The 27,500-nt window shown below is 41.5% G+C and overlaps 2 protein-coding genes across 4 annotated transcripts in view; both read left to right on the top strand.

The window, feature by feature from the left end:
• The window catches only part of tcf15 (transcription factor 15), a 1,280-nt gene extending 1,124 nt beyond the window's left edge, over positions 1–156 (top strand). Inside the window, exon 2 of the mRNA XM_015968419.3 lies at positions 1–156. This exon is cut by the window's left edge and continues 117 nt beyond it. The gene's annotated coding sequence lies outside the window, so the exon portion shown is untranslated.
• A 2,885-nt stretch (positions 157–3,041) lies between these two features.
• Positions 3,042–27,500, top strand: part of slc13a3 (solute carrier family 13 member 3) — a 28,676-nt gene continuing 4,217 nt past the window's right edge. Inside the window, exons 1-15 of one of the 3 annotated variants that reach the window (XM_054746115.2) lie at positions 3,042–3,137; positions 9,890–10,000; positions 10,086–10,217; positions 10,290–10,506; positions 11,156–11,280; positions 19,604–19,801; positions 20,348–20,613; positions 20,824–21,002; positions 21,448–21,517; positions 22,209–22,388; positions 22,514–22,639; positions 22,718–22,810; positions 22,888–22,992; positions 23,089–23,186; positions 27,207–27,319. In XM_054746115.2, the coding sequence (XP_054602090.2) occupies positions 9,974–10,000; positions 10,086–10,217; positions 10,290–10,506; positions 11,156–11,280; positions 19,604–19,801; positions 20,348–20,613; positions 20,824–21,002; positions 21,448–21,517; positions 22,209–22,388; positions 22,514–22,639; positions 22,718–22,810; positions 22,888–22,992; positions 23,089–23,186; positions 27,207–27,319 (1,929 nt within the window). In that variant the 5' untranslated portion in view covers positions 3,042–3,137; positions 9,890–9,973. The other 2 variants (XM_070545250.1, XM_015968421.3) reach the window with 2 other exon arrangements.

Here is a 27,500-nt window from a genome sequence, read left to right as displayed (position 1 = left end):
GAAGAGTCCGAGCTGGTTTTACGCAGCGCGCGCGCTCCTGGACTTGTACACATGCTGGATTAAATGGTGGAACCAAACAGGACTATTTATACTTGAGACTTCCGAAGATGCAGTGCATTTATCTGAAACTTGGTAGTCGTGTACTTTTTTAATATTTGGAAGAAGTTTTAAATAAAATTTATTTTATCAGAATAAAAAGCATTTGTTCCATTTTATTCTTAGTTCTGGAGAAGCTCGAAAAACAAGTTTATTAATAAATAATAATAATAATAATAATCCTGAACGCTGTTCGGGATTCCTCCAGATCTGGTGTCCCTGACGGGTGTTTATTTCCTCCAGATCTCAGCATTGCAGCTCTTTGAGGTCTGTTTCCGATTAGTCACGGCAAATATAGCCCACACTTTGTCAGGATCCCCAACACAGCTGTTGGTGTGTCAGAGGAATAAATCACTGCTGTGGGCCCGGTGGACAGGGAGAGCTGGGGTGGGAGTTCAAAGGTCACAGCACAGCTCTAAAGGGAAGTGAAATGTAATGATGGCAAATGATGCAAAGCAATGCGCCTTTTTGTCTTTTCTTGTTAGGAGCTCATGTCAGCAAAAGGAAAATACTTTTAACTAGAGCAGGCTTCCACATGTCCCTCTGTGCGTGGTCTTCAGCACCATCAGGCTGCTCAGACATCTGAAGTTCTTCTGTCTACAAACGTTAGTGCCCGTAATATTGCCATGGCCGTGGCCCTGCTGTCTCAGGACGCTGAATGGAAAGACAGTTTAGAAGGTTGCACCTCGTGGGCCTGAGTGTCCTCATGTCTCCAGCATGCTCTGTTAGGACAAGTCAAATTTGTCCTCCATGTTCAAAGATGAGGCCTCCTCAAATGGCTCCCTCAGGCAGGAAGATGTCACGTAGACAGAGGAAGGGGGGAAAGCGCACAGCTGACCCCTCTGAGGAACTCTGTGTGGTGGGCTTTGGGTCATGGCCAGCCTTGACATCATCTGGTGCTGGGACCCAGATGTACAGTTCTCTGGTGGTTCTGCTCCGAGCAGCGGCGAGTCTTCAAAACAATCAGAGAGACTTCCTCTTTGTGTTGTAGAGGTGACAGGTTGATGGCAGAGGCTATGTCAAAGAGACAGGTTTAAGAAACACTGCAGGTCTGATCGGTGTGGTTCCGTTTAACATATCCAACCGCTGCGGGGTCCAGAGGAGCCCAGCGTCGTAAAGTTACTGCGATGGGGTTTTCCTTTTCCTCTGACGCTTTTCTCTTTTCATCCCCAAACTTTTTTCGTGCAACATTTTACGGAGTGAAAAAAAAACAACAGTAGAGCTTTTTATTCCTGCCAAGCTTAAAAAATAGATGAATATTGGGATCCTGTTTAATTCTTAACAGCCAGAAATGCTACAAATGTAAAATAATGATAATAAAATAAAATATTCTCATTTATATAACTTCACACTAAGAGTTCAAAGTTGACTTCTCAACCCATTATCGGCTGTTTTTGTGACTCGGAAGGTTTGGCTTTGGGATATTTGGAGGTTGAGCTCACAATCACCTCCTGCTGTGAGTTCATCTGAATGACTATAAAGTCAACAACATGCTTTTGAGATGACCAGATGATGAATGGAAGCTGAGGTCGGAGCTGCACTGCTGCATCGCCTTTAATGAAACCGAGTCCTTGCATGAAATTTTGGCCCGGTTTTTTAATTCTTTAAACCAGCAATTGTTCTCTTTTCTCCAACCATTTCCAGGCAAATGCAGCTTTAATCATGCATTAATAAAGTCAGCAAAGAGCGGTTGTGTTCAGAAGAAAACACACATGCTAGCATTTCAAATGCAATTGTTAAAAATATGTGGAAAATTTGCAAGAGATTAAAAATAATAAAACTACAGTGATTTTTAATAATTCCATTCCATTTACAATAATGTAGATATCAGTTATAAAATCATATGTCAAATTTTACTAATGGATTTCTTTAATTAAACCACATTATCTTAGTTTCACTTATTAATTACTGATGGAAAAACATCCACACTTATAATAATTATATTTTATTACTTTCCCCTCAGCTTCAGGACCTAAATGTTTTCACGTTGACCAAAATGTTGAGTTATTCAAACATTCAGCCTCCCTGCCTGATTTTATAACCAATAAAGTCTCACTAAGTTATGTTATTTCATACTGTGATGCCATTTTTGTAATTGCATTGTTATTAAACATCTTGTTTGTGAGCTGCTGTAAAACTCTGTTTCAAGTGGTCGTGAATCTAACTCTGGAGGCTGTTTTTCATGTAAAAGAGGAGAAAAGCAGACAAGAGTGCCTTTTTTCTGCTGAACACCTATTCTGTGATTTAAATACACGGTTGTAGAGGAAGCGCGGTTTGATGGATCGTCTTGGGCAATCGCTGCTTGAAACCAACTTTACTTGTAAAACACAAATCACAGCTCAAAGTGGTCCTGTTCTTGTCTCACAGACAGCAGAAAAAAGAGGAGTTAAACTAGATGAACCAGAAACAGGAAGGATGTAAGGCATTTTTTCAGCCTCATCTGGGAACGCGGTCCGGATTCCCAGATGGGTGCTTATCCACAACATTTTGCAGTCCTGCCAAAGAGTTCTTGTTAGACAGACCTTGCTCATGGTGATAGTTTAATAGCCTGTGCTCTCTTAGTCCATTTCAGCATGTTTCAAACACCCGTTGACTGGAGCGATGGCCCCTCGCTCCACCTGCATGTCAGAAATATTAATGATTGTGTGTCATTTTGTGGCTTGAGGCTCAGACGCCTCCCTTCCCACAATACTGGACACGGCCACTTTTCCACACAGAGGAGGAGGAAGTCCGTCTGCCTGACCGTCCGCTGAGCTTCTGTGGGGAGAAAAGCCGTCCGAGGAGCCGGTTACGTCTCTTCAGACATGCAAGAACAATTGTTTTCATGTGCCAGAGAGTTTGGCAGGGGCTTCAGACAGAGGGAGGATGATTGAGGGCTGCAAAGAGAATAGAATGGATGGGTGGGGGTGGGGGTGGGGGCTGCTCAGAGGAAATCCCACAGAAGAAATCAGGGAAGAACACGGATCCTCGCAGCACTGCTGTGTTCATGTTACTGCCGGCCAATCAACCCCCAGCTGGATGAAGCCTGCCAAAGCTCAGAGGTGAGGATCCGGTAGAGTTTTATTTTTTCTCCAAATAAACAGTTAAATAGGCAGAGATGCAGATCCAAAACAACCAGACAGCTAAAATGCCTTCTGACAGGTGCAGGCGTACTTATAAAACATCAACCAGATAAAAAAAAAAGGAGAAAAACACTCAAGTACATTCTTCCTCGCAGAAAACGTTCATCATTACAGAAGATTTATGAATAAAAACTGAGGGGCAGCAGAAACACACTGACACGCAACGCCTCATAAAACTCATAGGTGTTTGTTAATTCCCCATGGTTAGACCGAGTTCGTCCTGCTGGCTGTGTGAGAACACCATCAAATAAAACAAGAGGCATTCACAGCCCTTTACATCATAAGATGTCTCTCTCCCCATTTTTATAACAACTAATTTCACAGTTTTATCAAAAATAAAGAAGAGAAATAACACTAACCATTACATAGTGGAAACTCTATCTCTGGAAGTGTATGTGGTCGTAATGAAATTATTTAACATGGAATAATGATATTCCCATCTTTAGATCAACTCTAAATCAGGTCAGTGACAGAAGTTCAGCATTAATTAGATGCCAGAGGATTTCTTTCAGGATCTCTGCCACCTATTTAACTGTAATAATGTTCTTAGCTGCTTCACAAAACATAAATGACTCTTAAAGTGCAACGAAGGCATTAGCAACAGTAGAACTGATAATAACGGATGATATCCTCCGGCCTGCCTCTATGGTGCTGAAGCTTTGGCACATTTAAAAGAAGAGGTCCATCAAAAGGCTATAAATCTGTCCAAGCCCTGAACGGTCTTCATGGGAAAGTCTGTGCGTAGTGGACCTGAGGGAGAGGCGGCAGAACCATTGGGATGTTTCATTCGAGCAAACAGAGGATTTCCTCAATCAGAGGTGACAGAGTGCAGTCAACAAGCTCGCTGACAGAAACATTGAGGCTAGCAGCAGGGCGTGCTAACAACCTGAAGTACTTGCTGTACCCCCCCCCCCCCCCCCCCCCCCCGACACAAAGAGCTGGCCTTGAATGCATCACGACTGTAAAATTAACAGCGGTTAAACTTGGGGCTTTCGCAACGTTGAGCAGCACCGTAGTCTCCCCTGCACACCCTATCAGCACATTATTTTCTTGTCATTTGCATGAACTCTAAACCCCCCTTGTGTTTGACTATGGAGTTTAACCAAACCAGCACATCTGTCACTGACTGATGCATCAGGAATGATGTTCATGTCTCACTGAGTTAACTCCAGGTCACAGACCTAAAACTGCTCACAGCTGCAGCTGCAGAGGGAAGCGGCTCCAGCAGTCCTGATCTCGACTCTTCTGAAGTAAAATCCGATGGTTTCTTTGCCTCTGCTGATGCTGTGCCAGCTGCTGCTCAATGAGGCATTGTTTGATTCATTCGGGAGAATCCAAACACCACACTCTTCCTTTTTCCATCAAGTCACTCTTCTATTAATAACTCTATATCGGCCTCCTTTGTCAACAAGAGCGACACTTACAAATAATTAGCAGGAGGAGAGACAATGGTTAGTTCCCTGTGGTCAAAACAACAGGATGAACCAGGCTCATAAGTGTGTGTGTGTGTGTGTGTGTGTGTGTGTGTGTGTGTGTGTGTGTGTGTGTGTGTGTGTGTGTGTGTGTGTGTGTGTGTGTGTGTGTGTTATATCACTAGTAATTTTCCCAGGAAATTAGATGCTGCAGCAGCTAAAATGTCTGACCTTATACACACAGAGAGGTCCGTCTCATCAGAGTTGGGATGCTGCATCTTAGGGCTGGGCGATATGGCCAAAAAACAATATCACGATATATTGAGGATTTCACCTCGATAACGATAAATGGACCATAGCTACAGGTCTTGAGTCGTGTTTTTACATGACTCAAGGTGGTACTGCTTCTTATAGGTAAATGAATGTTGCCAAACTACAACTTTTCATTTTTTTAAATCAAATTTATTGACTTGGGAAAAAGTCAGAAATTTTGATAACGAAAATTTTGTGATTTATTGCCCTTCCCTACTGCATCTTCACTTTGGATGTTAACAAGATTTTATTTTTTTTATTTATTTTTTTTTGTCTTTATTCAACCAGGAGGGTCCCATTGAGATTGAACACCTAAATTTCAAGGGAGCCTTAGGCCGTCTCTGTTACACAGTTAGTTATGTACAAAGTTATAGAAGGCAGTTACAATACAGGTGCTCTCAGTCTCGTTTTAAATTTATCCAAGGAGATAAGATCAGTTAATTTCCAGTTTTCCTGCAACCTGAGTGAACGAAAGCCCTTTTGCCCTATTCTGTGCGAGCAAATGGAACACACAGTAACAACTGATCATTTGCACTCAGACTGTGAGAGGTTAGACTTCTCTGTGAGATTAGAGATGTAGGTGGGTAGTAATCTGAGCATGGCATTTCAAAGGAAAGTGTACCAATGTCCCAACCTCCTGGTAGACAAAGACCATCCTACTCGAGAAAACATTTCACAAAGATGGGTCAGTGGTCTACAGCTAGCAACAAACCTTAGCGAGACACGATGAACCACATCAATCTTATGAAGACACTGTGCTGAGACGTTCACATACAAAAGGGCTTGCTGATCCAGAATACACAAATGTTGCAGCGACCAGCCGTTTTTTTGCCTCAAAAGAAAAACTGTTTATTTCGAAAAAAAAGACACCCAGTCTGAGTCTGAGTCACTTCGCAACATTATCTATACGGGGCTTGAAGGAGAGGGAGTCATCGAGCCAGACACCAAGGCATTTGTATGCATGGACCAGGTCATACATCATGCATAGGTCAGTGTGTAATACATCCTCTGCTGCCTCTGGACACGTCATCAGGGATGTATTACTGGGGTTGTGTTTTGGATTTTTCAACATCACACACCGTCTCCAGGTGACCCAATAGGTTGATCAGGACCTAACTTCTGTCCAGATAGATGACTAGCTACAACAATGTCTCCATGGTTCTCTCTTGAGCCACAGCCATCTAGAGGCCTTCTCAGCAGCTTCAATGGTGCAGAAGGCAACACAGTGTTTGAACCAGGGATCTAGCCACAAAATCCCTGCATCCAACTTCCGATGGGAAGCTCTTTGCTCTCGAACCAGCCTGTTGACAATTGCTAACCATTCCCATATACTTGGAGAGCTTTCTTTCATTGGCTTCCTCCAAGCCTTCTTCCAGGGAACTGTTTGCTCCAACAACAAAACTTTCTTAGTAGGCCCAGACACAAGAACAATGTCTGGTTTGAAGGAGGTGACGTCAAAATGACTGAAAAGTTTCAGCTGCCATTGAAGATACACCAAGATCTTCCCATCTGTCAGGAGGCCTCCTGATGGTCTTTTGACTGGGGCTGCCAGCTAATTTTGCTGGAATGGCCTATTATTTTGTCTAGAGTTGAAAATTTCTGCAATTGACTTTATGGATTGGTCATGCCTCCTCCTGTAACGTCCTTCTCAAATTGCCGTGGTGCAGCAGCTGAGATTATGCTCTAGGGTGCATTTGGAACACACCAGAGAAGCTGGAGATTCAACTAAGTGTTGTGTGTGCAGGTTGGACAGGCTTGGAAGCACACCGTAACCCAGATCTCTGTTCACACCACTTTCCTCTCAACTGCGCTGTCCCATCTTGTCCGTGCCCCCTGCTGCGTCATTCCCACATCTTCGCATGATCTTGACTCATCAACAATTGCTTGCACCTCCTCTTGGAAAATACACTGCCTATCTTTCCCCATGGTGTTCATTTGTGGACTCTGGAAGGGTCCTAGCACGGCTAAACCTCATGAGATCACACCCAACAAGATCCTGTGACACATTGTTGCCTCAGCTTCTTGGACAGACACCTCTGACGACTTAGTCTGAGCTCCGACTGTAGCTACGAGGGTGCGCCTGCAACCACAAAAGGCTGTGACTTCTATCCCGTAGCCATGAGAACAGCCAATGGCTGTATATGAGAGGGCAGCAGTAGCTCAGGTGGTAGAGCGGGTTGCCTCATGTTCGGAGGGTCATGGGTTTGATTCCAGCTCTCGCCAGGGGTATCCTGCTGTTGTGTCCTTGAGCAAGACACTTCACCCAACTTGCCTGTGTTAGTGGTGGTCAGAGGGGCCGACGGCGCCAAATAGCAGCCTCGCCTCTGTCAGACCTCCCCAGGGAGGCTGTGACTACATGTAGCTTACCATCACTAGCAGTGTGTAAATGGGAGAGTGTGTGAAAGCGTCTTTGGGTGTCTTGAAAAGCACTATATAAGTTCAATGCATTATTATTATTATTATTATGAATTGCTGTGACATCACCCACTGCCCAGTCAGACTCCTTTACATTAAAGGTTTTGCGTTAGGTCAACACTAAACTGAGAAGCATTGTTTTGGCAGTTTATAAGTACAGTATTAAAAAATGTGTTCATATTTGAAACTTTGTTCATATTTGATGTTTATTGATTATCTTTGGTGTACTTTGAACTCGTTCCCCATCATATGCTAATGTGGCTGTGCGGTGCTCTGCCCATAGTACAGTAGCTATGGTCATAGCACAGTGGCTATAACTACATCCACTGTGGCTTGGCCCTACTGCTACTAAATTACGGTATTGCATGTGATGTCGATGAAGTACTGTGGCCTGACCCAGCCCACAGACAAGAAGAGGCCCATTGCTGACATGTTTAGTCCTTTGATGTTTTTCATTTTATGTAGTTTTTTCACTGTCATTGTACACTGTAGCACAATGGACAATAAACAAATTGCATGGCCCTGAACATTGTGCTTTCTATTTTCTGGTGTATTGTTTACTGACTGCTTGATGGTGTATGTAATTTTGAGTACTTTGTTTATGATTTGAAAGTAGTGTTTGATTTTGAGCACAGCTAAAACTGTTTTGAGGCGAAAGTTTGATTTTGCAAGAGAGGTTGTGTAAATCGTGCTTGAAGCTGAGGTGTTGTGTTTAATGTTTTGAGACAAGGGAGCAAGGTTTCAGGAATTGTGCTTTAGCAATAGAGAAAAACTGTAAATCCCAGCAAGTTTGAGATTAATTAATTTATTTAAATATCTATTCATTTTTACTGTTAGTATTTCTTCAGTGACCAGTATGAGAAGACAATTGCAGTTTTTCTTTGCTCCTTGTCTAAAGACTTTTACAAGACTTAGTATAAACACTTACTCTATATGTATTGTTTTATTGAAGGAATGGGGAATTTGCACCCTCTTCTGACGAGAAATAGAAAAACACTCTGATTTGCAACAACTTTTAGAGAGGGAGGAAGGGGAGTTGCTACCCTCCAGTGGCCAAGGCTGGTACTAAGCCTTTCAACTTTAGCCAATTAGAGCAGAGTATTTAACCTCCTTATAGGTGTTTTAGCCTGCTTTGGGTGTGCACATGCACTCCTAAATTAAATCCTAGCTTTACTCAAATTTGAGATTCATTTATTTATTTACATATCTATTCATTTTTATGGTTAGTGGTTATTTTTCAGTAACCAGCAAGAGAAGATGACTGCAGCTGATTTTTAACTGTTTGTGCTTTGTCTGAATAGACTTTTAAAAGACTAACTCAGTGTAAACACTAGCTCTATATCGTTTCATCAAATTACTGGGCAATTTGTGCCATCTGCTGGCAAGAGAGAGAAAAACACTCTGATTTCCAACACACTACCTCCTCTGCCCGTCTTCACCTGACTTGCAGCCTTCTGTGACACCTTCCGAACAGGGCTTATTTGTTATTTTATGAACTCCAAGTGGCCTTTGACTCTTGCCAGACTGCTTCTCTAAGCTGATGTAGTTGCCCGGGCGCTATAAGCACTATACAAGTGCGGTCATTTTTCAAATTGTGTTAAAACTGCACAAACTTCTGCTTTTCAAGAGGCGGTCCCATTGATTATTTTTCAGTCATCAGCAGCACCTTGATGATCATTACCTTCTTAAGTCACCTGCAAGAACAGAAGGACGGTTGGTTTCTTTCTTTCTTTCACACGTTGACACAGTTTTAGTTCTTGGACTGTTTTCATGTCCTCTACAACTAATAGCTGTTCTCACCTGTGCATGACCTAGCATCTTCACCTGGGCTCCTTATGATTTAAGCAGCCACAGCTCAATTGTTACAGCTCTTAAAATGAGAGAAACCATGCGCCCATCTGACAAACAAATTTTGCTGTGCCACTGCAACCAGATTGGCTGCGTCGGGTGTCTATGCCCACGCCCCTCTGTCACCATTGATCTGGCTAGTCTGTCATGATCATGAGTGGCTGGGTGCAGCATAAAAGGCTGTTTGGTGGAACTCCAAAGAGTGGAGACTGATCAGAGAGATCTCCTTGATAGTGCCTGCCTGTGTGGCAGTTGGTGAGGACTTTTTGAGGCTGACTTTAAAGTGAAAATTACTCTTAACTCCCACAATGTGTCAACACTTCCTCCTTATGTTGCGATCCCATTTGCCGGGTCGTAACATCTATTAAGCTCCATGCAGGTCACAATTCTTTTCCTTTTGCAGTTCCTGTCCAGTCAAGCCAAATATGAAGATTTGATCGAAAATTCAGAAAATCAAATCAAGTTCAACCCTTTCCACCTCCCTTCTGACTCCATTCTAATGGAAGCTCTACTCTATATGTGATGAGTAACTTTCATTATGGTGGGTGGCATCTATAAAGTGCAAAAATGTTATGAGGATTGATGCAGTCTTCTCAGGAACCACCCGGTGGCAGATGTCGTCCACACGTCTTCTGAACTACCCTGTCTCTTTTGTGGGTTTTAATCCGCCTCTGTTTCTCTCAGGAAATTGTGACTCAATTTTGAGCAAAGTGTGGAGAAAAGCCTCTTTTGTTCCCGTAAACACAAGAGCCAGCTGAAGAGTAAAACATGCTGCAGGTGACGCTGCTCATCAGCGTGAGTTTGTTTATTTTAAAATCATTTCATTTATTCATCCTTAATCTTTTCTGCTGTCTGAACTTTGTGGTTTGATCATTATCAGCTGCTGTTGGTGCACCACACAACCTTAAGTCATGAAGTCCAAAAGGGCTGCGGAGAAGACGCACAACTTAGGTGTTCAGAGATCGAGGACCATGGACCAGACAGGGATTTTGTTGCAGTCACATGGTACAAGGTCAGTGAGACTCAGCCATTCTCAAAGTCTCTTATTGCAACACAAATACTTCATTAATGTTGCTTTGAGCAGGTTGAAAAAGACAAGTGGGGCATTCTCAGGCTGAAAAAAGATGAACGGCTGGATAATACAGAGAAGTACGACTTCCATCGAGAAGCGATGATGGGAGAGAAATACAGCTTGGTGTTGCCCAGAGTCACACCCAATGATTCAGGCATTTATGAGTGTGAGGTCAATGCAAAAGTAGGAGGCCAAATCAAGGGGAGCAGAGTTCAGCTAACTGTGCATGGTGAGATTTTATTTACCTTATAAAGATACGTGTTTATTCTACAAACCGCTACAATAACAGGACTAATTCACAAAAGACTCAACAAGCTGGTTTGTTTTTATTTGTATAAAAACAGAATCTAATCTAAAATGTCCCTTCTTGTCTTTTACCGTTGCAAGAAATCAATCTAGCAAAAAGTCAAAGGAACAGAGTTTAACCCTTTAAGCCACCTATTGCAGTAGTTTACTATGTAAAATTTCAACCCAAGTGTGTTGTTGTGGTATAAAACTAAACTGTTCTTCTGTTGTTACAATTTTCTAAAATATTTATTTTCATGCAGAAAATCTGACAAAACAAAGTGATCAAATATGGACGTTGACACTGTTCTGGTAAAAGAAATCCCAAAATATAGATTATTAGAATATTTTTAGAATGTTATATATTCGAGGATCTGCCTCAATGTCATCTTCCTCCTCTTCATCATAATGACTGATGATTGGCAGGCACAATAACTGTTCTCTTCAGTTTTCCATAGAAATCTTAACTGCAAAATATGTTTAATAGTGTCATTGTTTTTATTACTGTTACCATCAATGTGAAAATTACGTCTAAGAAACTACAGATTTTACATGAAATATATATGTTGTGTGTTTGTTGTGTCTAAATCCAGAGTGTGTGCCTCCGACTGAGCCAACCCCACCATGTTCAGTCATGGACATGCCCATCGCAAGGAGCCTGGCCAGCTATGGAGCAGTGGTCGTTGTCAAGATTGTTCTGTCCCTGTTGAGCATTTGGGTAAATAAATGTCTTTTAATACATCAAGTGTACAGATGTGGTGTGAAACGTACGGATAAACATATAAAAGTTACCAATCCAGCTAAAGGAAGGCTTTAAATATGTCGGGTATATGCAGTCGTAGCCTAAACCTTTAAGATTTACATAAACCGTTCAGATCTGCAGAAGTGTGTGTGTGTGTGTGTGTGTAAACTTTATGAGCGTGTCATAAAAACCTTCTGAATAACCTGAGTTTGGAGAAACATAGATCCTTCCTTCAGTCTGAGTGGGACCAGTTACAAATGCTCATGGGTCTCTGGAAGAGTGAAATAATGAATGCAGGTCAGTGGAGCAAAAAGAGCTATTTTCTAATCCGCTTTGCCTTGCGCCCTGGATCGCACATATTCTGTTTAAATGTAAAGTAAGGATAATTCCATGCTGTCGTTCTTTTTAAACCACAGAAACGGTTTCGTTACCTGTTTTGTCGCTACGTTTCGCTGGCGGCTGCAGGCTTCCTCAGGCTGACGCTGATGGTGGCGTCACTTCCTTCTTCGTTTATCCGTGGGCAGCAGAGGACGTTGTCGCCCTCTGCTGCCCACTCTCCCCTCTCCGACGATGCAGTCCCATGCGTGATCCAGTGTGTAAACTCCGTCGTCCCTGTTCATGGTCCCACATCCACGTCTCCTTATCTCTATAGCTTCTTTAATCCATCTTATGTAGTTTTGTTGTTCGGTGTTTATGATCCTTGTGTTGTCCCAGTCCATTATGTGGTTTTCTCTTGTGCAGTGATCTGTTACGGCTGATTTCTTTATTGTGCTTTCTGCTTCTTCTTTTGCTGCTCTTGTGTGTTTTCGATTTGCCTCTTTCTTGCACTCCTTTCTATGTTCTGTTGTTCGTGTGTTGAGTTGGCGTCCGGTTTCTCCTATGTATGTTTTATTGCAGAGTTTGCATGGGATTTCGTAAACGACTCCACATTTAAGTCCAGCTGATATTTTGTCTTTTGGGTGCACTAGTCTGTTTCTAACTGTTGTGTATGGTTTTGTTGGTGTGTTTATGTTGTTTTTTTTTCATTTTTGCACTTTTTTTTCTGTTATGCCTCTGATGTATGGTAGCGTTATCACTGGTTTTGGTTCTTGTCTTTCTGGGTTTCTGGTTCTTTGCTTTGGTTGTTCTTTTCTTTCTGTTTTTGTTTGCCGTTTTCCTTTGTTTATTGCCCATGTCGGGTATCCGCAGGTCTTTAAAGCGTGTTGTATGTGTTTGTCCTCTTGTTTAAGGTCTCTTTCTTCTGTTATTATATTTGCTTGGTGAAATAGTGTTCTGATTACTGACATTTTGTGTAACGAAACCGTTTCTGTGGTTTAAAAAGAACGACAGCATGGAATTAGAGCTAACGCACAGCAAGAACACACCTAAGATGTAAAGTAAGGATGTGTGTTTCAACCACACCTGTCACGTACTTTGAGATTTATCAGTATAAAAGTTCTTAATTACTATGACTACAAATCAGACATCGGCACATTACGCATATGACGTCATCACAGAATCTCCTCTCACGAGCGTGGCTGCTGCTTTGGACACAGCCAGATTTCTGGTGGTTCTTTCTTCCTGAAGGAAGGATTTGAAGTTCGCTGAACTTCCTGCCATTTTTCCTCTGCTGCTCTCCGTGTATGGTTCAATGACATCAAATTGGCATTGCGCATTTGTAGTCCTGGATGTATTTTCCACACAGAACCTAAAATAACTTCAACCCCTGTTTGAAAATGAACGCATTCTTGGCATCAAAATGTGTCTTTAAAATGTGCGAACATCATATGTGTACATAACAAACGGAATGAGAAAATGGAGTTTTAGCCCCAATCACTTGCATTCATTTTATTGTTTGTCCAGAGACCCGAGGCCCAGAAGTAGATGGGCGTGACTTAGAGAAAGAGAAAGTCAAAGAGAAAGTAACTCAGGAACAGACAAAGCCCATGTTGTTTTCTCTCTTGGTCTCTGCCCTGCAGCTTCTTTGCCTCGGCTCCTTTTATTTGAGGCTACTGAGTCTCTGCACACCTGTGGGTGCATCACATCTTTGGGCAGGCAGCTAATTGTTGCCCTTCACCTCAATCTGCTGCCTGTTCACATTAAAACAGTGTCTCTGGGGAGTTCCACAGAGGGAAAGAATCACAATTCAAAACCCAATGATGCATGCTAATTATTTACTAAAAAATAATCATGCAAACAAAACAAACCAAATATTCCCCACTGTGTGACAATTACCTTAAATGCTTGGACATCCCCAGGACTTTTACAGGATTTCATGGTTGAACGTTAGCTGCTGCAGCACCCACTGACTTGAACTTAATAGGAATTCTGCTGGAATAACCTTGATAAGCTGCTTTGGTCCTGGCCTCATTAGATCAACCGTATGATGAGAACTAATCTTTGTTTGTCCAAACTGAGTTCATTCAAAGAGCTATCTACAACAGGTAAGATGCTTAACTTTCACAACATTTTCATAGAACCGCACTTCAAATGATGTGGATCACATCACTGTGAACAAAGATAAACTATTGCATTAGGAAGGAAGCCAGAATGACAGCACAAAAAAAAAAGATTTTATTTTGGTTTGATGGTCTGAATTTTCATTTTCAAAAAGAGATCTTGTTTAAGAAAGTGATCGTACAATGTTATGTTGTGGTTTTTATAACGGAAAGAGCAACAGTAGCCAGGAACAAAACAAGCATCGTGGTTAGAGCTGTTCCTGTTTTAAGTGTGAAAAGGGGAACTTTGTTGTTTTGTTTACTGTCATAAGAAGAAAAAAACCTGTCTCTGAAAAAGAAAAGTATGTGTTTTCTCTCTTTTTTTGGTTTATTAAAAACAAAAAACTCTATAAAGACCAGTTTAACTTATAAATGTTTGATTTTTTAAGATAATTGTGCTTGCTGCTGTCATAATTCTCAGGAATTTTACTAAATAGAACAAATAAAAGAAAAAATTTTACTGTGATGGTTGTCGGGGTGAAAAACTTGGTGCTTTTGAACACATTCAAAGGCTGCATGGTGGTTTAGTGGTTAGCACTGTTGCCTCGCAACACGAAGGTTGCAGGTTCGAAACTTGGCTGCAGCCTTTCTGCGTGGAGTTGCGTGTTCTCCCCATGCATGCGTGGGTTTCCTCCGGGTACTCCGGTTTCCCCCACAGATCACAACATGCCCTATAGGTTATAAATTGTAAGTCGCTTTGGATAAAAGCGTCTGCTAAATAAATAAACATAAACATTCATGCAGTCTAAAAAGACGAAACACACACACCCTGCCTGGTTCAAACTGGGTTAAGGAGCCAGATCGATCGGTGGTCTCTTTGGATGAGAAGAGAAATGTCTTATTCCCACATGTGACTCATGTCCACACGAAGAAATTCCACCTTTACACACCAGACACATGAATGTGTTTTAAAACTCAGTTAACTCTCACAAACACCCTTTTATATTGGATTACAACAGCAGTGATGTGTAAAGATGGCTGCTCTGAGATGGCGAGATTTCTTCTCCAATCAGGTCAGTTTTACTCCTTTTCCTCAGCCAGAGTTCTTTAGAACTGGTTTTCAGGAGTATTTGCTCTCCTTTTGACTAAAAACAACAAAAGTTAAAACTGTTTCCTTTTTTCACATCCTAGTTTAGAAGGAAACAGCTCATTTTCCTTGTGGCCATAATGAATTTTTTTGTCCAAATAAAACAGAAACTCCAGAAACACGTTCTTGAAGAGCCGTGCTTTATGTGACACAATGGATTTAATAATATGTTAAAGTGTTATGTTTTACTGTAAACCTTTATCTGGATGATCAAAAACACGGCCGAGCACCTTTTGCGTGTCTAGCAATAACCTGAAAATTAAAAACAAACAAACAAACAAATTCAGCATGCATGCACATTTCAGAATGACCAATCAAATTTCTAAAAGAGCAAGTATTACACAGATTGTCAGTGAAACTTACCTTTAATATTATTTTTGTTTTATATCCTTATGTTGAAGTAAAACACTATGGGGCCAAAGGGCATCGACCAAAAAGTCTCGATTGTTTTGTATTTTGTGTAGAAGGTAAAGAATTAAAGACACTTTTTAAATCTAAAAATGTTACAAACCTCATCTCCTTCAGCCCTTTGAGAAAAAATCTAAAACTAGATGTAGATGTTTTACTTGAAGAAGTTTGGCTTTTATTGTTAGAGCCCAACAGGAAACTCCAAGACTTTATTTTAAAGATTTTCCACTGTGTAACTGTCCAGCGTCAGAAACAGAAAAACACAATTCCCCACTGTCATGGATTTTATCAATATGTTTATCAATAACCCATTTCCTGTAGTCTGAGAGAGAAGGAGACAATGAACAACAAGTCAAACGGTTATAACTGTGGCAAGATGCACCAAACATCTGGTCACAGAGTTTATTTATAGAGAGTGGGAGTGGGAGGGAGAGAGAGATTGTGTGTGTGTGTGTGTGTGTGTGTGTGTGTGTGTGTGTGTGTGTGTGTGTGTGTGTGTGTGTGTGTGTGTGTGTGTGTGTGTGTGTGTGAAGTCAAGAATGTGTGTGTGAGTGTCTTGTGTGGGTGTGTCTGAGTGAGCATGATCAAAGAGGCAGAAGTCGGCCATTTTGGGTTGAAATGGCGATTTTTTGCAGTTTTTAGGGTCCGTTTCTGATTGGATTGCTCGATCATTTCTCGCACGATCGTCTCAAGCTTGGAAGGCCTATTGTATCTGCTCCATTTATTTATTTTTCTTTCTTTCTTTTTCTTCTGCATCTTTGAAGGGCCTTTAGGGGGTCTTAGCATATCCAAAAAGTCACCAAATATATATATATATAGATATATCTATATCTATATCTATATCTATATCTATATCTATATCTATATATATATATATATATATATATATATATATTTATATATATAAATATATATATATAGATATAGATATAGATATATAGATATAGATATATATAGATATATATATATATATATAGATATAGATATATGAAAAGATTTGGCATGAGCGCTGCATTCTCAGGACCTTCTATCGCTGTGCCATTGAGAGCATCCTCACTGGATGCATCTCCACCTGGTATGGCAACAGCACCGCTTACAACCGCAAAGCTCTCCAGAGAGTAGTGCGGTGTGCACAAAGGATTATTGGAGGTGAGCTTCCCTCCCTCCAAGACATCTACAGGAAGCAGTGCCTGAGAGAAGCGGGGAGGATCATCAAGGACTCAAGTCACCCCAGCCATAAACTGTTCAGACTACTTCCATCAGGAAGGAGGTTCTGCAGCATCCGGTCCAGAACCAGCAGACTGAGAGACAGCTTTTTCCATCAGGCCATCAGACTGCTGAACACTTCACAGACACCTCACCCTCACTACTGAAACTCCAACATTACACACTCCACACTGTACATTAATGCCCCTGTTTTGCACATACCAACCTCTGTATATTTTATATATCTTATTTTATTGTTTACTTTGTTCATTTGTAAAATATGTATATATGCATTATACACACACTCACGCGCACACACGTAGAAAAATAAAAAATAAAATACTTAGCACACAAATTTAGTCAGGTTACCTTACATACTATAATATTATAAAATACTATAAATATTATTACTTAGATTAGCCATTTTTATATTTTGCTTATTTTTATGTTATTGTATTTTTGCACAACTCTGTTGCTGTGAAGCTCGCACACAAGAATTTCACTCGCATGTACTGTACCAGTGTACATGCACATGTGACGTAACAATAAAAGTGATTTAATTTGATTTTGATTACATTCAGTTGATTGAGTCAATGATCAAGAATGAATAAACATACATTTTCCATAACATCCACAAACACTGAATAAAACATGTTTTTACTTAAAGAGTGAAACCCTTTCATCAGCACATCATTAGTCTGATGGGGGTGTGATAAAGAAACACTGCAGCAGCTTTATGTTGTTGTGGAGAAACCACAGGCTCACCGGAGCGCCATTTCCTGGAACAGCAGCCTGTGGGTGGAGGGGTGCTTCTGTCAGGTGGTTTTTGCTGATTTGTCTTTTTCTCTGAAAACAAAGGTGATTCGTATCATCTCTTCAAGAAGTCAGAGGAGTAACTGGTGCAGCTGAACGTGTCCCCCAACTGGAGCCTGCAGAAGAACCATCTAATAAAACAACCCATTCTTTCTATTTTTCTGGTGTGTGTGTGTGTGTGTGTGTGTGTGTGTGTGTGTGTGTGTGTGTGTGTGTGTGTGTGTGTGTGTGTGTGTCACCTGTTGGTATTTTAATAGCACAGGAGGCCAACAGCAACATGACAGGAAGTAACACCAACCACGCTGAAACTGAACTCACTTTTCAATAACTATTTTTTATTTGCATAAAATAAATTTGCATGGCTTTACTCTTGTTATTTACTTGTTATTAGTTGTGCGTGTGAGACATGAAGCTGGTCAGAAAAAAGGGGAAAGACCAGCCAGCACCACTGCTGTTGGACAGTAATCAGCTTCTTCGGCGCGTAGGCAAGGCGAGGGAGCTTTATTTATGTAGCACATCTCATTCACCGAGGCAATTCAATGTGCTATCCAGTAAAGATCATAGGTTGCAGGTTAGATTCCCAGCTCAGGGCCTTGCTGAGTGGAGTTTAATAAACTGACGGTGGCACAGGAGTTAAGTGCTCACCCCATATAATCAGAAGGTTGCAGGTTTGAGCCCCGCTCACTTTGTTGATGTCTGTGTCCTTGGGCAAGACAATTTACCCCCCTTGCCTGCTGGTGGTGGTTGGAGGGACCAGTGGCACCTGTGTACGGCAGCCTCGCCTCTGCCCCAGGGCAGCCGTGGCAACATCATAGCTCATCCCCACTGGGTGTGAGGTGTGAATGTGTGTGAATGGGTGAATGACTTATTGTGGTGTAAAATGCCTTGGAGGGGGGGTGTTCCAGGACTTTAGAAGGTGCTATATCAAACACATTTACCATTTCTGTGATGGACTAGTGACCACCGATGTAAACCTGTTGACTGCTAAAGTAAACACTTACCTGCACTGACCAGGGTTATGGGTAAACAACATCAGACAGGAACTGAAGGATCATCTATGAACCACCTAGCTTCCTTGAGTGTTCCCCGTGAGGTCTGTGACTCAGGGGACACAAATCTTCTCCAGATCCACTAACATGTGTAGACTGGATGGACAAACTTTCATTCCCCTCCAGCATCATAAGAGCAAAGAGCAGGTCCAGCACCAAAACCACATTGCTCCTCTTCAGTCCGACATTCAACCATCGACCGGACCCTCCTCTCCAGTAACTTGAATACTTATCCAGGGATGCTGAGGAGTGTCCTATGGGACACACCCTCTGGTCTCCTGTCTTCACCACCCCTAATGTTCACACAAGGTTGCAGAGACGTGTCCACTAAGCCCGACAACATCAATAGGCTTGACATACTCAGGATGGACCTCATTAACCTTTAGGGCTTCAGCACCATGCAGATGCTCTCCTCCAAAGATTCATCGATCCATCCCTGTTTCTCTGGGCTCTAGGTCCTCACTGGGATTTAGGAAAACCTCAAAGTATTCCTGTATCACCTACTAAATCCCTGCACTCCGACACTGCTGGAAAAACTGAAAGAATAATTTTTTTCTGCTCCTCTTTAGAGCCAATCGATGGTCTTTCTCCATCACCATGCAGAACTCCTCCCACGACTGAGATTCTGGTTCAGTAAGCACCAGCGTGTCTGCGGTGGCCCACAGAACAGCCTCCTGTTGGCTTCTTCTACCCAGAGTTAAATGTTTTCCTCCTAAACTATTTTAAACTCATGTCTGACACCCAGTGGTGCTATAAGATTTTGCATTTACTCTCTAGAAAAATTCAAAAGGAATTTTTATTACCATTCTTGTGTAATTTAGGGACATGTTGGGATTGTGAAATAGATCAATATTCCACTGAAACTGTGTTTATGCTTCTATCGCTGTGGGATCGGGAAAACTTTCTAATCAGTACGAGATCTTCTGGTTCAAAACCGTTTTATCACTTTTGTTTCACAAAATGTCCAAAACACTGAAAATGTATTTCAGACACCAGAGAAACAATTCATGCTTCCTAATTCTTGTCTTTTCCCACAAAATTGTGAAATACATAGGTAACTCAGCAACATTTAATTTTTAGGAATCATTCCCAGAAATTGATGAAGTATTTCCTGTTGCAGCTTGTAAACTGGTGCTTCCAGCCACGTTTTCGCACACTTCAACCGTCTTTGTGAGAAAGCTGACCATCCTGTGTAATAATACCACCTAAGGAGGAGTTAACCTGTAGCGAAGCGTGTAGTTAATCTTCTCTGTGTCCAGCCACAGGATTCAAAGTGCTCCCTCGCAGGCTCCTCACAGCCAGACTCGACTTCATTTTCTCCAAAAACAGAGCAGAAAACCACTCAGGGGATGAAGATATCCGTTCTGTCTAAGAAGCTGTGGTGTGTCCACAAGCAGCTGCTTGTGTTGCTCACTCCACTCGTGTTCCTGCCTTTTCTGTTTACTCTGCCGGAAAAGGTGAGTCAGTTTATGATACGCATGTTTTTCTGCTGTGGGCTACTTGGAGTGAAAACATTAGTGACTGGTTTAGCCATCCAAGACAACATGAATCAACAGACTTCAGTGGATTTATGATTTCAGTAGTTCTAGGATTATTTTTCCAGTCAAAAACAGTTCATACAAAGCTGTTTGTTCATATCTCACAGCCTGTTTTTGGCCCTTTTTGGAACTTGATTGCAAAACTTGGATTCTGGAATCCATCGCTGTTATTTTCAGTCCCTGAACTAGGAATTAGAAACTAAACCTGCTGAATATTTTAATATTATGATAATCTGGAAGTCAATTGAATTTAATTGAGCATTTTTCTCTTGGAAAGACATCTTTTTTCCAACATCCACTGATGAGATGAACATAGGGAGGACTTCTTACTCAAAACATCCCAAACATCCCAAAAACAAACAGATCCTCTGCAGGGAACTGAATCCTGTGGGTTTTTTAGCTGTTTTGTTCTCTGGGTTTTCAAGTCAGCAATCTATTAAAGCATGTTTGTTGTTCTGCCTCCAGGAGGGAAAGTGTCTCTACGTGGTGGTGTTGATGGCCACGTTCTGGTGCACAGAGGCCCTGCCTCTGGCTGTCACGGCCATGCTTCCTATCTGCCTCTTCCCAACACTGGGAATTCTTCCAGCCAAAATGGTCTGCCCTCAGTATTTCATCGAAACCAACTTTCTTTTCCTCAGCGGACTTGTGATGGCGTCGTCCATCGAGGAGTGGGGGCTGCATCGTCGGATAGCCCTGAAGGTTCTGAGTATTGTTGGAGTAAAACCAGCCTGGTAGGAACGCTTATTCACTGGCAATAATTCTGCATTTATCCTCATTTTATCTGAGCATCAATCGTGTCCATCTGAATGATTGGCTCACACCAACAGATGCATTCTTTAGCTCTGTTTGATGATCACCACATGAGTGCAAATAAAGATTTAATTAGTATTTGAGTTATCAGTATTAGTAACTGCAGGCTTTGGAATGAACCTGCTTTACAGGCTGATCCTGGGAATGATGCTGACCTCATCCTTCCTGTCCATGTGGCTCAGCAACACGGCCACCACAGCCATGATGCTCCCCATCGCCAATGCCATTCTGGAGAGCCTGTTTGGAGACCTTGAGAGCCTGAAGCAAAGGTGCAAATCCCCCGAGGATCGAGACAACACTGTGATAAACGGTACGGACCCTTATTCAACGTTGGAACATGAATAAAACAATGAAAAAAACATATCTGTCACTGACTCTACATTTAACTCATTGTATAGTGTGCTGCTTCTCTCATGCACCACACACACACACACACACACACACACACACACACACACACACACACACACACACACACACACACACACAGTAAATATGGTGTTGCACTGTTTAAACCTGGTCTGCAGGAGCCTGTAATATGTAATCTAATGTGTGAACTTTGTGCAGTTTTCCAGCACTCCGAGTCCTAGTTTTTCATTCAGACAGTCCTCAGTGGTGATAGATTAAAGTTGTTTTACCACCTCATTCATGTTTTATATAGTCTACACAGCTGAACCCTATCACTTACTTGTATGTGTCGACTTCTCTCTGACAGCTTTTGAACCCAACTCGAACTGTGCTTCTGTTTCTCCCAGGCCAATCATCTACGAAGCTGCATTCACTTCCATCAGAGGTCTCAGAAAAACAAACTCTGTCCACAGAGGGGTGAGAGATCAGCTGCATTTCTTTTACTTTGAGACAAAAGCACACCCTCATGTGAATTCCTGCCAACGCAATGCTGACCACAGCATCAGAAACATAGAACTAATGTCAGCTAATGACAGAGGTATGGACTCGAGTCACATGACTTGGACTCTAGTCAGGCTTGAGTCATTATTTTAATGACTTCTGACTTGACTTGATAAAATCTATAAAGACTTACGACTTGACGCGGACGTGAATGCCAGTGACTTGCGACTTGAATCGACTTGCATCTGTTGACTTGATGATGACTTGAGCATATTTGCTATTGTAGCTCAAAAGTGGCACGGCGTGGACAAAAATCATAAATCATTCTTCGTTCTGGGTGTGATGTTGCGCTGCTAACTGCAGCAGCACTTTGTTTATAATCAGTATCAGGTGCACTTTCTGCTTGTTTGAGTGAATAAATGAAGCTTTAAGAAGCTTTTATTCTGGAATTTATTTAACATCATCAGTAAATTGAAGCTGGACAGATGACTTGATTATGACCTGAAAATTCAAAGTTAAGGACTTGGACTTGACGGACTTCCAGATCATTGACTTTGGACTCGACTTGGACTTGGTTGTATTCGACTTGGACTTGACTGGAAAGACTTGTGACTTGCAAAGCAGTGACTTGGTCACACCTCTGGCTAATGATGCATTTCTTAAAAAGGACGGATGCATCGGAGCTGCCGGATGTGAGGACAACTGAGGAGATCCGATCGGAGTCGGAGTATCAGCTGAAAGTGTGGAAAGGATTCCTGATCTGTATTCCCTATGCAGCCAGCATCGGGGGGACGGCCACACTCACAGGAACCGCTCCAAACCTCATCCTGATTGGACAGCTAAAAAAGTTGGGTTCTTAGTACTGTTTTTTGTTTGTTTGTTTGTTTGTTTGTTTGTTTGTTTGTTTTTCTAGGAAATAATTTGCCATGCATAACAAGTTGTGTCTAAAAGAGATGATTTTGTTTTATGCAGCTACTTCCCAGACTGTGATCTCATCAACTTTGGCTCCTGGTTTGCGTTTGCCTTCCCGCTCATGCTCCTCTTCCTGTTTCTGGGATGGCTTTGGATTTCTTTTCTATACGGGGGATTGAATGCAAGGTAATGCCACTATCATGAGTACATTTTCCTCCCTCTTTCTGTTTACAAGTCTCCTATTTGTTTATTTATTCTGTTCAGGTTATGCTTTGCTAAACATGACCATAGGGCCCTGGCAGAATCTAGAGCCAAAGCATTGATGGAGGACGATTACAGAAAACTAGGACCAATGAAGTGAGGCCGTCTCCTTGTCTCATCCTGATCACACTGAATGAAGAGATTTGTGAAACAGAAACACTTTTTACTTTCAGCTTTGCAGAAGGAGCCATCTCTTTCTTTTTTGTTTTGTTTGCTGTTCTTCTGTTCACAAGAGATCCTAAATTTGTCACTGGCTGGTCGGTGTTCTTCAAAAAAGGGTCAGACAGTTTCTGTTACTCTACTTCTTTGGAAACAAGCTCACTACATCAATGGCATGTGCTTAATAGGTCATTTCCTCCTTTCATTTCCTGCAGGTACGTCTCAGATGCCGTCACCGGTGTCATCATAGTGTCCATCTTGTTCTTCTTCCCTTCACAGAAACCTTCTCTAAAGTGGTGGTTTGACCCAAAAGGTCAGTGGATGAGTCAGAAGTTAGTAGCCCTAACCTGGTTTTTGGGACACATTTCTGTCCAGAATACTCATAGCAAAGTCACAGAAAGCAGGCTGAGGAATGTTAATAGTCCAGATTAGAGAGTCTTAGTGAGTTCTGGAAGTGAGACTGTACGTTCTGTTTCTGTGATTACAGTAATCTGTCGAAGCTCCGAGGTCTCACAGTGGGTTTTGGTTTTCTTTGTCTAAGTTGCATTTTTATTTCTTATTTTGGGGAAACAAAAAGGAACAATCCTGACTAAACCAACTTGGTCATGAGTGGAAAAATAACTGACCCTAAACTTAAAGTTGTGGAACACTCGTTCACTCAATACATCTGAAGTTCTCTCTAGTAAGAATGAATGCCTTGTAAAACATAATCGGGGTAAAAAGCTCCGGTGCACCAGTTTCAGGAACTCGAAGTGAGTCATATCAAAGTTGAGCCGACAGGATTTAAAGTGTTATTTCTTAATAGTCAGACATCTCACTTCTGATTGGCCAACAGCAACGTGACTCTACCACTAATTCCATTTACTTTGCAACGTTGATGTTTTATCTCCATAAACAACTAAAGCCAAGAAGAGTTCTGCCGTGTGGTGGAGTTGCTAATGCTAACAGTTAACTTCTACTATTCGAGGCGTTCGCTAACTCCTGGACACTAAATCAGCAACAGCCTTCCTCGTCATGAGTCAAGTTGGGTGAGTCCACAATTAAGTGACAGTGTGACGCAGATCTGTCAGGCTTTTCAAATCTTAGAGATTCACCATCTATTTTCTATCAGACGCTAATGCAGGAGATAAGTATAGGAGACTGTTTTTATGTTCAGCTTGCATGAAAAATTCTGAGTGACCGATTATTATCAGAAATAATCATTACTTAGGATGCCTCCCAGGTGAAGTTTTGCGGGCACGTCTGACCAGAAGACCTAAAGGAAGACCCATACACACTGGAGAGACAATGTCTCTCAGCAGTTCATGGAACACCGTAGGATTCCCCCCGGAGGAGCTGGCCCAAGTGGCTGAGGAGAGGAAAGTCTTAGGCTGCTGCCCCCGCGACCTGACCCCAGATAACCGGTCGAAAATGGATAGATGGATAATCAGCATTAAATGTTCTTTCAGTATTCCACATAATTAATAACTGATTATAACACAGAGGCAAAACATGTTACTGAGCATTTATAACAGCTGATTATGAGTCTCTCATCACTCTGTAGGAATTTTGTCCCATCATCCTTTCAGGGTGTTCTGGCATGGATGACCTGTTCAAGGTGAATGGTCAGATGTTCTCCTTCATGATGTTCTCCTAGAGAGCAGAATTCATGAATCAATCAGTTCCAGTAGATGATCCAGGTTCTAAAGCAGCAAAGCAGCCACAGCCCATCACACAACCACTTCCGTGTTTGACTGTTGGTGGTGTTTTAGTGTTGATCCTACTTCAGATGGAATGAGACACATCCCTTCCACAAAGTTCTGCTTTTGTCTCACCACTCCAAACAATTTTTTCCCAAAAGACCAGGAGATCAGCATGCTGTTGAGCTTACCCATGAGGCTCCTGGTACCCATGTGCTGCTGTTGGAGATCTTCCATCTTCCTTCATGTTGTCCTATTGATGTGTTTACATGGTCTACAGGTACAGTAGCAATCAGGCCTGAATGAAGCTGGTGGAACTGAGCCAAGCTTTCTAAATAATGTGATTAATTACTGTAACTTCATGATGTAACGAGGGGCTCAATTACTTTTCCACACAGGACCAGGTTGGTTTGACTTTATTTTATTAATAAATTAAATCATCATTAAATTTTTTTTATTTTGTATTTACTGAACTCCTCTTATTCTGATATAGATTTTTTGTTTGTTTGTTTTTGCTGCTCTGAAACATTTAAGTGATAAAAAGTGAAACTGAAGGAATCTGTGATGGAGTGCATACTTTCTCGCTGCACCAAACATCTGTTTACTTACAAACGCTGCAGGAACTAAAAGTTGCTTTTATTTAAAGAGCAAGTCACCCCAAATCAAATACTTTTTTCTGATAAACTATAAATGTGTGTCTAATCGTGCTGCAGACACATGTAGTCAATAGTTTCGCACTTTAGTGCATTTTAGTTAAAATTTTAATTTTCTGCCTAAAACTGTCAGTGTTGTGCCATTGTCAGGTAAAAACTCTGCACTACATTTGAATTAAAATCTGCCATCGCTATTGGCTAAGAGGTACCCTAGAACGTTAGATGGTACCATATGATGTCACAATGTCGTTGTGAGCCTGTGTGTGTGTGTGTGTGTGCGTGCGTGCGTGTGTGCGTGTGTGCGTGTGTGTGTGTGTGTGTGTGTGTGTGTGTGTGTGTGCGTGCGTGCGTGCATGTGTGTGTGTGTGTGTGTGTGTGTGCGCGTGTGTGTGTGTGTGTGTGTGTGTGTGTATTTGTTAGCGGCTCCGCCCTTTCGGTCTGCTAAGCAACAGCATTTGTTGCATTTTTCAAACAGGAAGTGGGAGTGGAGTAATACTCTTGTAGGGGGTGACTTGCTCTTTAAATCAAAATCATTTACAATAAGAAGTGAAAAGTCTGGCAAAAAAAAGCATTTGTGGTTGTGGTCAGTATAGACAACCAAGCGTAACATGATGGAAGTTGTTACACTTATTAAACAATCAATAAGATGGGATATTCCATATAAATATGACTTATCAATCTGATTGGACTATGAATATTTGATTTAATATTACCTTAGGTACTTTGGACTATTCAGGGAACACACACTTCATATTAATTCAGAAAGAGTCAAGGATATAGTTTAATGAATTTAATTCTATATTTGTAAACTAAACAGAAGAAATTATAATGAATGATGGTGGGACAAGTTAACAGACAATGGATGAAATGATGGAATGTAAGCTTAGATGTTTTGTAGCAAAACCTTATTAAGTATGTGAGAAATCTGGTGATGTTTGGGTTGTAAAATCAGTCTGACTGTGTGATTTAACAAGCTATCAATTATTTATAAAGCCATCCCACACCAGTGTGCAGATCTACGACACCTTTGTGTGACGGCAGCTCTAGGCGGTCCAGAGGAAAGGCAGCCAGACCGGTGATGGCCAAATAGATTGGCTCCTGGAATCTCAAAGAGTCGTAGTTCCCATTTAGTTCAATTATCACCGGCCATAACCAGGGTCTGCTAGTAAGACAATCCACGTCTGATGCGTTGTAGCATCTGATGCCACTTGCAAGCATTGAAAAAGAGGCTTTGACCTTGAGTCAAAAGAGAGGAGGTTCGAAGTGCTTCGCTCACCCGGTCGGCCGAACCGGGAAGCTAGCTGAGAACTGGTTTATCCAGGAAGTGAACTAGCCTATTATTACTAGTGTTTACAAATTGAAACAAGTCAGAATTTGACAATTTTAAAGGCATTACCAAAATATCTCAAGCATCCCTCCTTCACTCAGACACTTAGAGGTTATTTCTTAGTGTGAAGTAAAATCTCATTAAAATGTTTGTGAAGTGAATATATTAACCATTATATAATAGTGATGTGTGAATATACTGGTAAATTAACATTAAATTCAACAATTACTAATCTGGTGTAATTTAAGATTTGAATGACATTAGCGTTAACCCATCATTCATTAATGTAGAGTATTGGACACATTAATAAAACACTTTGGATTTAAACATGTTGTCCATTCAACAAAATATGATTATATAAAATTATAAAATTATATGGTCATTTTATGATCCAGGGAAGATTAAAGTTAACTTCTGGTCATGTTGATGAAATACTTGACCATTTGGTACGCTACACAAGCAATGCTGCTGGCTAGCGTTCAAGAAACTGTGTGTGTTATGTTCAGCTGGCCAAATAAACCGCCTAACACTGGAACAGTTAAAACACAGCCAAGCATGGAGCTTCTAATGTGGGTGAAATATCTGAAAAGAAGAGAATTAAATCTTTTTTGTGGAAAAATGATTCATGTTTGTGGGGTTTAACGAGTGTCCCTGATTTCTACATTTTCACTCAGCCTCAAACACACCTTACGTTCCTCTGCTTTCGTGGAAAAAGGCCCAAGACTCCGTTCCTTGGAATATCATTCTGCTTCTCGGAGGAGGCTTCGCCATGGCAAAAGCCTGTGAGGTAAAGATGTCAGCAGCTCTGCTGAGCTTTGTACTCATAAACGACTAAGTGTTAGGGACAGTGTGCGTGTTCTCCCATAACCGGACACACCCTTCACCTTCTTACCTCAGTCATAGAAACCAGTTCCTGAAAAGGCATAAAAAGGGCTGGGCCATTGTGAATGAATGAATGAACGAACGAA

This window comes from Nothobranchius furzeri, chromosome 15, assembly GCF_043380555.1.
Source record: "Nothobranchius furzeri strain GRZ-AD chromosome 15, NfurGRZ-RIMD1, whole genome shotgun sequence".
NCBI classification, from domain to species: Eukaryota; Metazoa; Chordata; class Actinopteri; order Cyprinodontiformes; family Nothobranchiidae; genus Nothobranchius; species Nothobranchius furzeri.
Note: the sequence above shows the minus strand (reverse complement) of the source record. Positions and strands in the feature narration are given on the sequence as shown.